Source organism: Xenopus tropicalis, chromosome 3 (genome assembly GCF_000004195.4).
Source record: "Xenopus tropicalis strain Nigerian chromosome 3, UCB_Xtro_10.0, whole genome shotgun sequence".
Classification (NCBI taxonomy): domain Eukaryota; kingdom Metazoa; phylum Chordata; class Amphibia; order Anura; family Pipidae; genus Xenopus; species Xenopus tropicalis.
In genome coordinates this window covers 33,235,819-33,254,812 of record NC_030679.2, presented here as the reverse complement: position 1 = coordinate 33,254,812, position 18,994 = coordinate 33,235,819, and the positions used below count along the sequence as shown (strand labels likewise).

The following is an 18,994-nucleotide window of genomic DNA, read 5'->3' as shown; positions in this document are numbered from 1 at the left end:
ATGGGTGTCCACTAGATTGTGTGTCATTTAAATGTGTAGGCTAAGGAGCAAAAAGGGCCACAAGGCACAGGAAAGCTCAGCATGTCCATAAGTACAAGGCTGCCTTGTGCTTGTCAGTTTTGCATTCTGCAGTTGAACACTGTTGGACAAATTAACACATTTATCAGTTTTAATAAATGTGTTAGTTCATTAAAAGCTTTCCTTGCTGTCTGTAAAATTTTGGTAAATGGGAACAAATTCAGAGTGCTGGCAAATCTTCTGGATTCCTAAGTTCGGTTTGCCATAAATGTCCAATGTCAGTGGGGTGGGGCACCATTACTTGTATAAACTGCGTTAATTAACTCAATACTTATTATTAGTACTGGTGGTAAAGCGATGCAATTGGCACAGACTGCCACAAATTTGACTTTTCATTTTCATGCCAATATGCAAAGACAATCAGAGGACAGATTAACATTTACTTCAGCTGTAACCTAAGCTATTTAAAATAAATAGGTAGAAAATCCAAACTAATAATTGTATCTAAACTAGGTTATTTCTGACCTACTCATTCAAGTCTGCTTTCAGCTCTCATTAGTCACAGCTTCTTACAAGCCACAGAGATATATTCCATTTCATTTTAAAATGAATGAAAAGTCTTCTGCTGGAAAATCTAACAATGCTTCCATGTGCAAAAGATTCCTAGGTCTCAATTCTTTCTCTTGACACAGTAACAATGGCAGCGGAATAGTCTGTCTATATGCTGCTTCTCATTAGAGTGGCATAAATGCATGACTTAATAAAGAAAAGAAAAAAAAAAGCTGTGGATCACACCGGTGCCAGATGAATATGAATGAAGATTGCTAGATATACAACACATTACAGCAACTAATTAGAAGAGTGAATTTGCAATGAAGAGACTTCTCAAGATAAATTATTCTCAGTGGGAGAAGAAATTAGCAGAAAGAAATGAAACATAATTATTTTGATGGCAGTGTTCAGTTATTCAGTTATTTTTTTCCCATATAGATATTTGGACAGGCACGGTCATTACTAGACTCTTAAGGGCCAATTTATCAAATGTTGAGAAGAAAATTGTATTAATTAAAACAAACAATTTTCTCCTGGAGATTATTTTTTTTCTTTCTATTTCTCAGTTTCTTTTTTTTTTTTTATTAAAAAAAATTCTGAATCTCAAACTGACCAAGATCCATTAAAAAAAAATGGTTGCATCACCATCATCGTTTGTTTGAATGAAATGATTTTTATAAAACCATTTGCTCGAGTATGCTCAAAAGTTGTTGAGAATCCTTCAGTAGCTTTACCATGGAAATCTAGGGGAACCTTATGCAATGTGGCTTTTATGCTCGAAAAAACTGCAACCGGTTATAACAAATACCCCAAAATGGAATGGTTGACAAACACAAAATCAAGCAGAATGTTTGCATTTTATTATATCTTCTCTTAATGAACATTATGAAAATGCTATTCTGTTTTATAATAAGTAAATCAAAATGAGTCAGAAATGCAGAATTTAAACACTCAGCTTTGCTCTATAAACAAGTTAAGGTAAGTCTTGAGGACCAACAGCTTTTGTTAACAGATCCTACCTCTTGAATGGGGTTCGCAAAAGTTAATTGACATAGAGACCAATTACACGACATTGGTTTGTAAAATGCTGAAATGATTAAGCCATTATCAGGCATCGCTAGGTTCCTAAAGCCATTTTATCTAAAGGAATTTCACAGAAGAATTTGTGAAGCTTATGAATTGAATAATGTTTTCAGAATGTATTGCTTATTCCCATATTTGCGATTATTGGGGATAATTTAGAGATGGCATGCTAGTTATGTACATATAGAGATGACATACAGCAAAATTTTGGTAGAAGGCACCACGGTAGTCTTTACTGATGCCCAGCTTCAGTATTATTAACACAGGTTATGTTCCTCATGATTTGGAGAAATATATACATTCCTGGTCTAGCTGTAAATGTTTGGCAAATGCTAATCACATGTCAATGACAGTATGAGCAAATAGTAGAAAAACTCCCCCAAATGCTTTATATTTTATCATTTACATGAGATTCGTTTAAAAAGGAAAATAATAAAATGTTAATCTTCACCCCAATTCTCAAAGATAGTGAATTCCAGTATTCAATAACATGTATACGTTACAGGAAGGAATATGATACCTATATCAGAACTGGGACATTCTAGCTGGTACAGTACTACATTTTGTTATGGTTCCTTTTCAGCTATGATGGGGGAATCTGAAAGCCGTGATTCCCCAACAGAAAGAGCGCCAGTGGTTTACAACCTTTGTTATGGTTTCACATTGTAAATGTGGATTAGCAGCTCCTTCTTTTAAATGAATTGTAAACAATGATTGGTTAAATAGGCAATACATTATAAATATCCAGTCCTATGCAGCCATGCAGTATTCATTTGAATTAACTGCTAGTCTGCCAGGCTGCAATAAGATTAAGATATAGCAACACCCCCCCCCATAAATGAAAATGTTCCTTACCTAGTAAGCAGATAGTAGATTAATGTGCTGCTCCTAGCAATAAACACGTTTCGGTGCTCATTAGAAAATAATATGTATGCAATACACTTAATTACAGTTTTCAGGGATCAATGTATTCTGTGGACCGCATCTTTGCTGTGTACAAATCAGCCAATCAGCTGTAGATTTAAAAATGCATGAGGAACTTCAAATAGAAAAACAAAAATGATGCTATATCTACGGTAAATGTAGGGATGCCAGGTACTTTAATTAAACATAAATGTATTTAAATTCTCCATGCTGTACCACAGAGAAGAAGTTAATGCAACTCAGAAATGCATAAGATGCAGTCAGTATTATCTGAAGGAACGGCCGGTGGCAATGGAAGCAGAATATTCCATTCTTAAATTTTATTAAGGCATTGGCATTGTTTTTCCAAACGCAAATTACTTTAAACAGTTTAAGAGTTGATTTGATAGGGTTGTTTCTATTGCTGCAGGGATATTAAGGGACAGTCAAATTTGATGAAAAAGGCTGAAGCCTTAAATAGCATCTCAAGGTATCTGTGGGCTAAATGGAAAGAAACCTAAAAACTGGGCAGACATTGATGGCCACGTTTTTGTTCCATTTGTTCTAGTCGAAATTTTAAATGATTGGAACAATATGCAGAAAAAGTATGCACCATACACACATCATCAAGGTGTAACAGCAGGTTACATTTTAGCTATGAAAGATCACATACATTTTGAAAGGAAAACATGTGTTTAGAGAAAAACTTGCCCATATTCCTATTACAAAATGCCTGTTTATCCAATGGTATGGCAGGAAAGGCTAACAGCCTAAATATTGCCCTTCACCTCCATTTTTTTGTCTTCAGTTACATTAAGTTACATTAAGAAAATAATAGTATGTCTTCAATATATTTAGCTAAATGTTATTTTTCGTTAGCTACTGTCAAGCTATACTGTTCATTTCTTACTTATTTATCGTTAAGAGGTAAAATTAATAAGAAATACCAAAGATTTTCCCATAGCAGCACATACCATTCATGGTGTTTAGATATTTATTCACATGAATGTATTCTTTTATATATATATTTAAACAAAGCAAAGCTGACTAAAACTCAAAAAAAAAATTCAATTCAAAAAATCTAACAGTGGGTTATACGTTATACTTACCAAGGAGGGTGAGTATCAGGTTTCAAAGACAGATAATTTTGCTGCTATCTCTACATCTTTACATCTTTCTATCTTGGTGCAATGCCCGCTATTTTAATAACTAGACTGCCACTGGATAGGTCCATTCTATGTCACATGATAGTAAAAATTTAAATATTGTCGGCGCATGACTGTATTGCTGCTGCATTATGACAATTTCTCGCAAACTGTGTCCTTTTCTGGCTTTCATGCGCTGAACTATCAAGAACTTACAACTATTTATTATACTAATGACAATAGGCAATAAATTTGGCATAGTTTATGTTAAATGGCCCACTCCAATAAAGTAAAGTCTTAGCACAAGGCTAATTTAATTTTCCCTTGTAATTCTACCGCAGTCTGGAATGTCCTCAGATTAGCGCTTCGCCTTTCCTTTTGCACTAGGATGGAATAGGGGATAAGGTCTAAATAATTTTTCAATGACAATAAGGAAATTTAAAAAAAACCCCAATGAATTCAAAGTCAATGAACCTATATATACCTATATATATTATATAGTATTTGTATTACACAGACAACTTCTTCAAATGGGGTTGGATTAGATTTGCTTTAGGGTATTACATATTTGCTTTAAAAAGAAAGTGAGGGTGATATTTTCATCAATCTCTAGTGCCTTTCAGTTATAAGAGTGTCTTAACATCTTAAAGCTTTCTCAGCTCTCTTCTTCTGACTTATTCATTGGTATTAGATCAGAAGAAAACAATGGGACTAGAGGAAGATATTATGGAACAAGTTTTCCTATCTGACACCTTAAAAGTCAATCATCAGCAATGCAGTAAAACTAAGTATTTTGTCATAGAATTAGGAGACACAACAGGACAAAAATACAAGGTTGTTACTGGAATTAGATTTAGACGCATACCCTTTTACTTTTCATCACATTCATTTCATTTATAGAGGAAAGTAGAATTTGCCTAGCAAAATTTTCATCTAATCAAAAGATTAGAACTAATATTTGTATATGACTTTACTATTAAATAGAAGATCTGTGAACACAGTACTATATTAGATGCAAACATTTATGGTAGTTTCTTAATGGCTCTCTACCATTGTGACCTTTCGAGGACCCTAATATTAATGATTTGAAAATATCAGTAAACATATCAAGGAACAGTTTAGCTTGAAATGTATCCTTTTCTGATATAGCTCTAAAAAAATACATTTTTACTTTGCTTTCTGACTACAAAAAAAGTCTCTTTGTGTGTTATCAATCTAACCATCTAGTTTTCAGTGTAGATTTGATCAAAATTCAGTCTGTTAATGAAAATAAATTAAGACCATATAAACCTCCATAATGTTAACAGAGCCCAAAATATGAAAATGAGAAAATAAGCTATCTAGTTTCCCTATATTTTGACTGCAGTGTCTTTTCTTCCAGCAAGAAGTAGTAAAGTCATAATACTAATATTAGTTCTAATCTTTTGATTAGATGAACATTTTGCTGGTGAAATTCTAGTTTTCTATTTCTGAAAATGGTAGAAAAAAGCACGAGCTGAACATTTATGAAAGGCAACTTATATCGATGCCTTCTAATGTTCACTTTTAAATTAAAAAAAAAAAGCGAAACAAGGCTCTCGGAATGTATCGACAAATAATATCATTCATTTGAATCTTAGCGACTGATCTCATGTTATTTTAGATTTTGTAATGGATCTTTGTTTATACTTTAGTTAAATGTAAAAAAGAAATAATGACACAAATTACAAGTGTACTAAATTTTCTAATTCAATAACACTAAAAGCACCGAAAGACATTCCAACAGAAAAATTGTATAGTATGTGTCTATTCATAAGATGATTTGATCAAATATGAACAAAGTGAAATGTTCCGCAAAAACACAGCAACAAGAAATTCACTTAAATTCATTTTTTGTTTTCATACAGCTGGAAAATATCAAAAATACATAATAAACATAAAATAACAACATATAGTTGCTTTCTACTATTTAAATATAGAACTATTTTGGATAAAAGGGGCAAATACTGTCATCAAGTTAAACAATTTTTAAAACCTCTTTGGCTGCTGGTAGCAAAGACCACTTTTAGCACAAAAAGTAAAAAAACCATAATTGGTTTCCTGAATTAACATTGTTTTTCCTGACATTTATCCTGAGTGTCTCTATTACAAAAAGGAGAACCAAATCTGGAATGAATGTGTATCATATTGTGTATCATACTGGTATTTTATGTTTGACAGTGGTATTGAAGAAAGTGGAACCTCAATTGATAAACTGTGAATATTCCTGTGCAGGACGGAGGTTTAAATGTAACCTGATTTACTCATTTACCATTTGCATCATCGTCAAACTGCTTTTCTCATTAACAATCTTGTCTACAGCTGGCCATACAGGGGTCAATAAGACCTGCTGACCATCCAGACTCATTGCAGCTTATTGGCCCATGTATGGTGCCTACCAACAGGCCAGCCAGAATGATATATGGCTGAAAATTGTCAGCTATCAATCCTGCAGGTTTAAAAGTCCTTTCAGATGAGGACTGCATTGTCACGTTCAGGCATAACCCAGGGCCAATGATCATTTCGGTCCAATTTGGTCTAGCTCGTACTTTTTCTATTCTGTAATATACAGTACCTAATAGTCTAAGGAAAAGTCTAAGGAAAAGTCTAAAGGAACTGTTGTTGAACCCCCTTGGACAAATGGCGAAACGTTTTCAAGAAAACTCAGAAAGTCCAGTTGCTTTAGACTTAATTGTACTAGATACTGTATATCATGACCTGGAAGAATACAATTTTTATAGGCATATTCTATAATATATATGTATTCATGAACTAGTAATCAAACTTAAACTGTAGATGTGGTTTGACCATACATTAGTTTTAAAGTCAATATAGACCCTATATTTATTCTGCATATACACACTTAACCTAATGAAAACTATACTTTTAAGGTCTCACTTAAAACAATTCCTTCAACTTCCTTACATTTTGTAAGCACTGTGTCCTATCTCCAGAGTGTCTTTAATTCACTTAACTACATGGAGCAGATTTATAAATTGTGAGTTTACAGCTTAATACATAAAAACTCATCTAAGTTCTGTACATTCCTATGGCATTTTTAAAAGCGTATTTATCAATGGATGAAAGTTAGAACTCACCATTTGATAAATACACTTCTAAAAATCCCATAGGAATGAAGAGAACTTAGGTGAGTTTTTATGTATTAAGCTGTAATCTCACATTTTGATAAATCTGCCCCCATGTCGCAGACAAATGTAAAATATATGATTCATTTTTAAAAACTGAACCAACTATGACTGGTCACTGAGTAAAAGTAATTCTGCCATTAATTAGCAGTGATACATGGTCACTGAATATGCCAAAAATAAGAGCAAACTTCAACAATGATTCCAATTTTAAATGATGACCTGAAACACAATTATATTGTTTCATAGAAAGTGGATGGAAATATTTAAGTTATAGCTGCTAATTATTGTTTGACAAGTAAGAAACTTGGAAACAGTATTGTTGTTGGCAAGTTGCAATATTATTCTCCAAGGTTGTGATGGGAAAAGAATGCATTGGTTGACCTATGTCAAGTTCCTTTGTCGAGACTCATTTTATATTGATAAAAAGGAGTTATTTTTTTCCATGAATATTGCTTTGTAAGGTAAAGGGCTGTACATTGTGTAAAAATAAATCAATAGTAATGCTAAAAGACCAGTATCCTAACAGAGGTCAATGCTTGAACTTAAACACAGTAAAAAAATGGAAAAGTAAAAACAGATACAGGTGAAAATTAAACAATTTAAACACAAAAACATCTACTATGCCCACACTTATATAATATCCCTATCAAAGAATAATGTTTAACTATGTATTTAAATTAACTGTAATGGCCAATTTATGTGGTATGATGGCAATAGATTACATTTTTTGGTTCACACTACATACCAGAAATGGTGTAAAATATCTTTTATATCTCACATAACTACCCAAAATGCTGCAATGCCGCAACTCCCTGCAATGAGATCATCGTCTGCGCAGTTCCACTGCATACGTGCTTAGTTTGTAAAGCTATTGACCGCACCCTTCTTTGCCTGCACCGCTGTTTCAGAATGCCTTATCACTTCAAGGTCATCCTAGTAGATACAAACTAGTGGATATACTGTAATAACTATAAAGAAAAGTTTTTTTTTAAATGATTTCAAACATGTCACAGCAAACTGGTAAGTTTGACTTGTATGGCAAATTACTTTAGTACTAATTACTTTAGTAAGGGTATCCACATTATTTCATTCTAACTGGTAGTGGGCAAAATGTACTTTTAGTTGGTATTGTGCAAAAGTACAGCAATTTTTCCTTCCCTACTTATCATCATATAGCATCTTACTTTTGGATTCACAAGAATATTCTTGTATTTACTTGAGCAATAGACCAATGTATTTCTAAAATCTCATCTCCAATAAGTAGAAGATAAGTCTAATGTATGTACCAACCAAGTTAAAACTTGAGCTGATAACATGGCAACATACTGTGGCCTTACAACTCTGCAGTAACATCTACATTTCTCATACCTTTTTATTGCAGATATCATTTATCTGCCCTGAGGTTGATTTAATCTACAGCTCACCCATTGGCATATTCAATGTTAATGTCTCAGCTTTGCCATTCATTCCAGAAACATATTTTTAGCTCCATATACTTATCAAGGCACCATACAGGGTCTACGACTAAAACATGAACAAGTGTCTCTAATACAAATTTTTACATGGACGCCAGCAATCATAGGAACATTGGTATCCTCACAATATTCTTAAGTATAGTTACAATTTGATAAGCTCTAGACTGGCTATTTGGAAAAATAAATGCTTTCCTTTATGAACATATAGCAGTTTTGCCACAATTTAAAAATGAACAGCAAGACTATTACATTTACCTTCCATAGTAACAAAGTAGTTTAGGTTGGATAAAAAAAAACATATCAAAGGTCAACTTAGATCGACCCCTGTCTAGCTTTATCTGATATAAAAGAAAGAGTGAGAAATCAGTCTAACTCTGTCTCCCCTCACCCTTAGATGCAGAAAAAAATCTTTCTTGGCAATTGGCCTGTTACTATATCATCATTGTATTACATGAATTAACTTCAATAACCTTGTACTTTCTCACCTGTTTAAAAAATGTTAATATCTGAAGGCAGATATGAAAGCCTTGATGTTCACAGGAGTGAAAACAAATTAGCTGACGAATGTACTGTGATTTGAAGCAGAAGGGATTCATTCATAACCAAAACAATTATGATTCAGTTACAAATTTAAGAAGTGATTTTACCCTACAGTGAAACCCTGTCAGGTCTACATAGTGCCTTAGTTCTACATAAATAGGAGATTTTGGTCCACTAAACAGACTGACAAATAAGATGTCAAACATTTCAGTTTTGGGTAGAATTCTATATTTTGTGGCATTGCTTTATCTTATTTAAGTCCTTGATTATGATGATTCAGGCTTAAGTTGTCATTATATATGCACTTATACATTAATTGCTTTCCGAATATATTTAGAAAAAATGGCTAAATGTGTTAATTGTCTGTCCATTCACTCTTTTGCACCCCTATATATGTAATACACGGCTTTCCTAACTCCCAGCCACACTGCTTAATGATTTAATACATCTCATTCATTATTTCTTTGTTCTGTTCTGAAATTTTCCCTATTTGCCTTCATTGAGAGCAGTCCAACAAAGCATAAGTCTTTCCTCCTGGAGAACCAACACATTATCTCCAACATTAGCTTATTATGTACCTGTGAGGCATAGCACCAGTGTAATGGCATTCACTATTCACCTATATATAAACTTAAATCAAATTAGATATTACGGTCTTCACATTAGTGATCTCCTTTCTCTTTTTGAGCTATGCAAAAACCTTTGCTTGAATTCTAAATATACTATTAAGAATTTGTGCTACAGAACTGTTTTCTGTTAATATTTTCATGGTTTTATATTGCATTATTTTTGTGTAGTGCAGTTTAACTACTGCAGAAAATTGAAAAAGAATAAAAGAGCGCACACACTATAGAGGCAAGTGGAGAAAATTGTCAATGGTGCATACCCAAAGGAAAACATTAGCCTTATTTTAATGCATTGACAAGTACATCTAAAGCAAATTGAAGAACTTGCACACAGGGACTATTAATAGTATGCTTAGACAGCAGAATAGAGTTTAACTCCCTCAATGGTTTAGGTGTAAACATAACAAGAATACTGTTTTTTTTTGTTAGAACATCCATTTGTGTCAAGCATGGCAATGTCCCATGTTTTTTTTCAATTTTCTTTCAATTAAGCACACTATAACTATGAACTATAGCCTGTACATCACAAAAAAAGCCTAACCTTTATTATTTACTGGATTAATACCCCTAACAAATGCTCAGTTAAAACATGTGGAATGGAACACTACTATTTTGAACTCCCTTTTCCCTGTTCAAAACTTAGTAACATTACTTTGCTTTACTTAAATTGTGATCCTTAATATATGTTGTATATAATATGTTGTATATATTAAATTAAGCATTAATCAATGCCAGTGGCACAATGCCTCATGTGTTAAAGCTGCTCTGTAGAACTAGGTTCCTGAGTTCAATCCTGACCATTATTTGGAGTTTGTTAATGCTGAACAAGTGCAATGTGTACATTTGGCAGCACTATATTAACAATGGACTAAAAAAAGCTGCTGGATTTACCAAATACTGAATACTTTAGTTTCCTACAGTTTAGGCTTTGCAATGAAATGCCCCAAGACATTGTGTTTGCTTTCCTGTTCTTTAAAGTACTGACAGCAATGCAATTGTAAGCATGTACATATTCATTATGAAGCACTTCTTGTACTGTATAGCACAATAGCAAGGTAATTGGGAAACTATGAGGGTGCAACTTAAGGCTTGTAGTAGCTTACTTCAGCTTGTGCCTCCTACTAATCACGTGAATTGAAAACACTTGTCACCACTTGTAGTGGGCAGTCTTTCTCATGACTTCTATTCATATCAATGACAGTAGGCAAGGGGGAATATGTGGTATTTCAGTCATTGGAGAAAGGTTATGTATACCATAGGTATAACAAACACTAAACAAAGTAATTAAATGTTTGGACCCCATCTTTTAAAGGCCTTTGAGGTCACAGCTATATACATAGCCCTCTTACTGTTCCCAATAAAATTAGACCTTTTTTATCTTTTATGTTAGAAAATCTCCTCAGGTAGCTAAAAGCATTACAAAGGTAATAGTTTGTCGAAGTATAATGTACTATTCACTGGCTGCAGATGCCCAAAAATGCAGCTCACAGTAGCAGAAGAGAGAGCCCCACTTTTGTCTGTGGCAGAACGTTTTTGACGTCTTAATGCCAAGCTCCTTTTTGTTGTCCAAAATTTGGTCAGGACCTCTCATAATTAGGTTATAGATATGAAAACAAAACTGCTATAGTTCCAGGAATCTTTTTTACATCAAATCGCACCCTTATTATCCATTAGACTGATCTAAACAAATCTTACCTTTACTTAACAACATCTGCATAGCTTGGGGACCTCTTTGCCAATTTTCTAATTAATATATTCTGTACTACTAACAAGATCTCTTAGTATCAGAAGAAGTGTGGAATATTACAATCTAGAATGTGAAGCGGTCTTAGTCAGTTACACAGTAAAGCATATTGAAGTGATTGTACCTAAAGGTGACACCATTCTGATAAGACCTTTTATAAAGTCAGTACTATGTTAGCCAATGGTAGGGACTGGTTCATATTCCATTGTGTGTCAGGAAAGATTTCTTCCTGTCTGAGGCTAATTGGAGACAAAAGTGTTTTTTACTGCCTTCTTTTGTGCCAGGTTCTTCCTAATAACATACCAATCACAAATATGTATTAATTAATCTGATTTATTTGGCAAAGTGCACAGAACTGGTGCAGCCATACATATTTAATCCTTCAGTTGACCCAGGATGTGATTCCTGTGTCCACTACTCATGCCCTTTATAACCTTTATACACCTCAGGCACTTAGGCAAGGTCAGTCTGTTTCAGGACAATTTTTATATAGAACCCTGCTTACAAGCATACAAATAGCTGTGCTAGTTTATAACAAAGATAATTATATCAACAGAGTTTTTAAAAATATTTTTTTAAAAATCTGCCATTCTCTGTGTTCTGTACAAATAACATTTCTGATCAAAGTGATTATGTCCAAAAGCTTACACCATTGATGCAATTATACTGGCTATGTGCCTACTTTTAAATCTTTAGCAACTGGTATTGATTTTCTCTGCAAAGATGTCTTAACCAAGTACTTCAATTTATGTTTGCCTTTATTTTCTTTGGTGGCGACAAAAAAATCCACAGCATTTTCTATTACATTTTTAGCAGTCATGTTGGCTGTCCCTGGTGCAAAGATACATTTTAGATTCTCTATAAAAAAAAATTAATAAAAAAATACTCTATATCTGTATGGGACTGATCCCACCTTGTCTAGTAAGGACAAAACTATTTTGGTCACTCGTGTTGTTAAGCAATGAATCGCTTATAAAAAATGGTAACAATTCTAAATATATGATTTTTAATTTTTTTTTTACATTATTTAACATTTTGAATAAAATCCACAGGCTGGTGAGAGCAGCAAGTAGAAACTCATATGAAATCTTCCATTTTTTGTTAGTCTAAATTTTTACAAAGATGTAGTGACCTTAAAAATTCATACAAAATATTAACACTACCAATACTGTGGAGAACTTCCATCCTGATACATAATGTGGCTCATAGAAATCTTCAAATGACTTTAAATACAACATGTAGTATTCTAGCTAAGATTGGGTAACACATTGGCAAATTAAAAAAAAGTGGAATGCAGCCTGTATATACTCTAGCTGAGTTTAGATGCATGCAATTTAATATTTTGGGGTGACTTTGTGGGAAGGAAGGGTCCTATTTTATCCAGGCACGGGATCGGTAATCTGGAAACCCATTCTCCAGAAAGCCCTTGAACTACAGTAAGGGCTTCTCCCATAAACTCCATTTTAATCAAATAATTTAAATTGGCATGGCCTTTTTTCTGTTATAATAAAACAGTACAGGTATAGGACCCATTATCCAGAATGCTCGGGACCAAGGGTATTCCGGATAAGGGGTCTTTCCATAATTTGGATCTCCATACCTTAAGTCTACTAAAAAATTAATAAAACATTAATTAAACCCAATAGGATTGTTTTGCATCCAATAAGGATTATTTATATCTTAGTTGGTATCAATTACAACGTTCTGTTTTATTTCTACATAAAAAAAGGGAATCAGTTTTAAAATTCTGAATTATTTGCTTATAATGGAGTCTATGGGAGACGGGCTTTCCGTAATTCGGAGCTTTCTGGATAACGGGTTTCCGGATAAGGGGTCCGATACCTGTACCTTGTACTTAATCCCAACAAAGATATAATTAATTCTTTTTGGAGGCAAAACAATTTGGGTTATTTAAGGTGTAAATGATTTCTCTTAGCAGACTTAAGGTATGGAGATCAAAATTACAGAAAGACCCCTTATCCGGAAAAACCCCCAGGTCCCGAGCATTCTGGATCACAGGTCCCATAACTGTACCTTTTTAGTACATGCTGACATTTGTAAGGCCTTGTCAGGATTTTCCCTCCCTCTACTCAGTTTTCAGAACCCCATTCTTTCGCGCACCTTCGTCATACCATAAACAAATGAAAATTCAAATAAAGGTTTGCTATAACCCAAATCAAGGGGAAGCAAAATGTGCTTTAAATGAGCACAAAAAAAGCTACAATTCTGATTGAAGTTGCTTTCTTCGCTTGCGCGCACATTTTACGTCATCATTCAGCGTCATTCATCAAATAAGTTGCTAAGCAAAACAAAACCTTTCAGGCTGAGTTGAAATTTGAAGTATACATGATCTCATTGCAAAATACACCTGCTAGATATGTGTGTGTGCAGATGCATATACAGTCAATGGCAATAGTTTGAATATAAGCATGCACATGACAGAATTACTCATGATCTTTTTGGACAACAATGCACAGACCATGTTCAAGCAGAGAGTGAATTTCCTTTGGTTTCCTATTCTAATGTCATGCCACGTTGAACCTGTTAACTCCCTGAGCTGCTTTCTAAACAAGGGTCTCTTAGGTTCGGTGTACTTAACATTCTGCTGAAACAGATCTGTTCTGCAAAGCCAGATCTATGCCATTTTAGAGGCTCATTCCGATCAGAGGAACGTCCTGTCGTTAATTAGCTGTAACCCTACACTGTAGGAGGTGATAAAGAAAAATCACTTCACCGGTTGTGAGACTTTCAGCAGGGTGCAAGAAAGAGCAAGAGGGGGAATAAAGAGCAAGAAAGGGAATAAAGAGCAAGAGGGGGAATAAAGAGCAGGATTTCTTTTCTCTCTCTCTCTTAGCACTGCAGCATGAAAGGATGAGAACACACACACACACATTACATGCACAGACAAGAAAAGAAATCACAAAGTCAACTCACAGAATCTCCAATTCACGAAGCGCTCGGAAGACTCCATCTTCAATGCAGCTGATCTGGTTGTTGTCCAGTTGCCTGTAGGAAGGAAGGAAAAGTCAAAAGGATGGCTTGGTAACAAAGCTGCTTTACAGAACCAGGGTCCAGGCTTTCTTGTCACTAAGGTGTCCCCCACCCCCTCTGCAGTCTTTGCTCATCAACCAGGAGGAGGCTTAGCTTGTAGACTGCTGCTCTTTCTGTTCATACTGACTGTCTGAGAAAGCTGCACTGTAGAACACACTGAAGCCTGACAGGTCTCAGTAAATATTAATTGCACATTTTTTTTTAAAGAAAGAAGGGAGTAATTTCATTACATTAGGGCATCCAATCCATTACAAGCCTTTACCATCATGTCAGTGAAACAATTTCATTAAGCTAAAGGCCCGTAAATCATGTGAGGTCACTTTGCTGCCCTCTGCGACCTCCCAGAATCCTATTTTTTTTCTCTCCTTTTACTGGAAGTTGCAGTCCTCTGTCCTGACACAGTAGTAAATTTCAAGGCTTTATCTGCCCAAGAGCTTCAAGGGTGTCTGGGGAATATAGCAATACAAAATTAGACCCAACTAATCTAATTTTATAGCTCTTTATTATTCAAAGCACCAAATGTCTGTGGTTGTTCAAAGGCTCTATGTATTGTTGACTGTCCCATCTGGGAAGCAATTCCACTGAATATGTTTAATGTTCTGTTTAAATGCATCAACCACTTCCACATACAGAGTATCCTAACAACCCACAATAAATACATCTTAGTTATCATCTATGGTCACCTACCCATTGGCTCTCTGCTGCAATTTTTTATTTCATTTTTAAAAGAAGAAATATTGCACCATGTGAAGTACTTAGTGTACTTAGTGAGGTACGTAATGTACAACAGTTGTAGTGTACTTTTTATGGCCATTTACTGGCTTTGTGTCAGATCAGCAACTGAGAAGAACAGGAGGATAAGACTGCACACCATAACACAGGGCTGATAAATTTCTGCTTATTTGCTTTGGATAGAACATGTTAGAGTGTTAGAAAATGTGGTTTAGGTGGTTAGGTGAAGTATTAATATTCATACAAAATTAATAATGAATACTCGGGCATAATATGCACATGACAAATCTGTATTGACGAAGCTTTTATACAGGTATGGGAGTCGTTATCCGCAAACTCATTACCCAGAAAGCTCCAAATTATGGGAAGGCCATCTCCCATTGACTCCATTGTAAGCAAATAATTCTCATTTTTAAAAATGATTTCCTGTAATAATGATTTTTCTGTAATAATAAGTACATCGTATTTGATCCCAATTAGGATATAACTAATCCTAATTAAAGGCAAAACAATCCTATTGGGTTTAATTAACGTTTGATTGTTACGTAAGGATCCCTTACCTGGAAAACCCCAGGTCCCGGGTATTCTGGATAACAGTTCCTATAATTGTATTACACTTGCACTTTATGGTTTCCCAAGTATTTATGCTAAAAAATGAAACTATGAAATTTTAATACAATCAATTAAACAACTGATTTAATAGTGTGATCAGCTTATATCATCTGTACTTTATTCCTACATTTAGCTATTGTGTATGAAGGTCAGTACACTGCATTAGTGATGAGTGGTCTGGCCTAAAACCCATGGGAGTGAGGGCTTAACTTTGGGTCAGGTGGGCCAAGGCTGCAGGTTATATGTGCTGGTTATGGTGGGTGGTAGAATCAGTTTACATTAAGGGAAAGTAACCTTTCCACTTAGCCATTAACCTTTTTTGCACTTTAATGCAATTGCCTTTTGTGATGTCTCTAATAGGTTGGCTCAGGTTCGGATCAACTAATTTGTTGCACACTTTGTGGCAGGATGTGGGTTGTAAACAGGTGGGTTAGGTTTTTATCTTTTCAACTCGACCTTCACTACACTGTTTCTAAGTGGCATAGAAAAAAATCTGAGATCAAACCCCTCATAATCGTCCCTGCTCTTCAGGCTATACTATGCCAGCAGGCTCAGTCAAGAATGGAAGGCAGAAAGCAAGCAACTCGCTACCAGCATAAAGTATAAAGTAGTGTAAAACTAAATCTAAAATAGGTGATTTAAGGTCAAATATGAAATCATATCTGAGAAAAAATGTTAATTCAAAATGTAATATCACAAACATAGCCAGTGATTTCAATATAAAAAAAAGTTTTTGCCACACTTGTAGTGATGTAGTGTACATATATTTTTATACTTTTTTTAATTAAATGAAGTAAACTGGTTATGCAGCACAACATGCAGGAATATATACAGGTATAGGACCTGTTATCCAGAATGCTCGGGACCTGGGGTTTTCCGAATAAGGGATCTTTCTGTAATTTGGATCTCCATAACTTAAGTCAAATATTGAATAAACCCAATAGGATTGTTTTGCCTCCAATAAGGATTAATTATGTCTTAGTTATAAAACAGAACCTTGTACTTGATCCTAATTACAGAAAAAAGGAAATCATTTTCAAAAATTGGAATTATATGCTTATAATGGAGTCTATGGGAGATGGCCTTTCCGTAATTCTGAACTTTCTGGATAACGGGTTTCCGGATAAGGGATCCCATACCTGTACCCTGTTCTAATTAATATAACAGCATATGAAATAATAATAGAATATTATATATATAAGCCATGATGCTTTTGCTGCTGGACATACAGGCATGGGTCTGTTATTTGGAAACCCATTATCCAGATAGCTCGGAATTATGGGAAGCCGAAAATAATTCAAACATTCAAAGTATTTCCAAAACAGTACTTTGCATATAATGAATCCTTATTGGATGCTGGGTTTATTTAATGTTTAAATATTTTTTTTAACAGACCAAAAGTATGGATATCCAACATATGTAATGCAGAAAACCTCAGATCCCAAGCATTCTGGATAACAGGTCCCATACTTGTACTATTTTCCACTAGTGACAGGAGAGTTTAGCTTTAGTCTTGTAGATTACATTTTAATCAAAGTCCTCCCAAATTTCAATAAATTGTCCTTTTGCCACCCTTCCAGGGGGTATCTTGTGTGGCTGTTGTAACTGAGGCTGACGGGATGTTCATTTGTTTACATTTTCAGGCATTTCTTACAATTGAAGTCAGCATCTTGTGGTATGTTATTGAATTTGGCTACACCAGGGGTATTCATCTTGATGCATGCCACCTGTTGCTGGATTACAACATCTACCAACCAGCCATACAAAGACCACTGGGGAAGCCAGGAGCTAAAGGTCTTGTGTGGCTGCCAAAAGCACATACTTTATATATTATACATATATTTATACTACTGACAAACCTCACTTTTTATTCTGGAAATAATATATTCAGACTGCCCATTTTTTTTTTTTGCTGGGTCTGTTTATAAATTTTCCATAAAGCCAATTCTGGAATAGCCTTTAACCGTCTTAACTGAGCTTTCTCTTTGTGTTTTTTATTCTCCTCTGACATTTGACTTGACATCAGCTGTGCCAACAGTTCCTTTATGTTTTAATTCCTTTACATTTTGTAAAAAAACACCTGCTGTTGGGGTAACAACACTCTGAAAAATAAAAAAGAAATGAAACAAAAAGTTTCTAAAAAACATGCCCAAGTGTTATTAGTGAATAAAAAAAGCTATAATATCCTTTAGTAATAATCACACTATCTGGTTATAATAAGGCTACACAAACAAACAAAACCTCTCTCTGTTACTATTTTTAATTTGTTTATAACCCTGCAAGGGAATCATATTAAACCATGCACTATGTGTCTCCAGGTTTAGTAATCCATGCCAGCAATCCAGCTGGGAATATATGTACTAAATTTAATGAAAGCATACATCAGTACTAGCAATGAGTTAATTTTTTTCACCAGGGATGGACTCACAGTGAAATTCTGAATTTCCCCAAACGCCCATAGACCCCAATGTATTCTGCACAGTAAAGGTCGCTGCAGAAAAGGTTGCGACGTAAAAAAAAAGTCCCAAAAATGCCCTTGTGAATTGTGTGTTTCAGTTTCTGCAGCTTCACAATTTTTCGGTGAAACAAAAAGGACCAGATTCGCTCATCACTAATCAGTACATCTGCTTATTAGACCTGAAGCAAATGTTACCCCCACATACTTTATTACTGCAGGAAAGGGATCCCTTATCCAGAAACCAATTATCCAGAAAGTTCAGAATTACGCAAAGGCCACCTCTCATAGACTCCATTATAAACTAATAATTCTAATTTTTAAAATAATAATAATAAAACAGTACCTTGTACTTGATCCCAACTAAAATATAATTAATCCTTATTGGAGGCACAACAATCCTATTGGGTTTAAATAATGTTTTAATCATTTTTTGGTGGATTTAAGTTATGGAGATCCAAATTATGGAAAGATCCCTTATCCAGAAAACCCCAGGTCCCGAGCATTCTGGATAACAGGTCCCATACCTGTACCATTTTTGTTTTCTTGCCCAATAACTGTGCAACTAATAAATGCAGCCTAGTCCACCACGTGGAACGCCTTTCCGTTAGCATTAGCTCAACAACTTCTGTAGTGTCATGGTGTTAGCAGGGCTATATTTTTTATATGGACACCTGAGAGCCCATGCCTAAGCTGGCAGCTTCACGGTGGTGAAACACAGGTGACTAAATATAAAACATAACGGTGTGTGTTTTTTAAACCTCCAGCCCACCCTCTGACACTTGAGGAAGGAGGGATATTACCCCTCTCCAAACCAATCAGAACACGTGCATAGACAGTGTTGCGCATATGTCAATCAAGTTGGAGGTGGGATAAGCCTAGGGCTGCAAG

The 18,994-nt window shown here is 34.8% G+C and overlaps 1 protein-coding gene across 1 annotated transcript in view; it reads right to left on the bottom strand.

Moving 5' to 3' along the window:
• slit3 (slit guidance ligand 3) overlaps positions 1-18,994 on the bottom strand; it is a 382,174-nt gene that overhangs the window by 128,100 nt on the left and 235,080 nt on the right. The window contains 1 exon segment of the mRNA NM_001079270.1: positions 14,188-14,259. Coding sequence (NP_001072738.1) covers positions 14,188-14,259 — 72 coding nt within the window.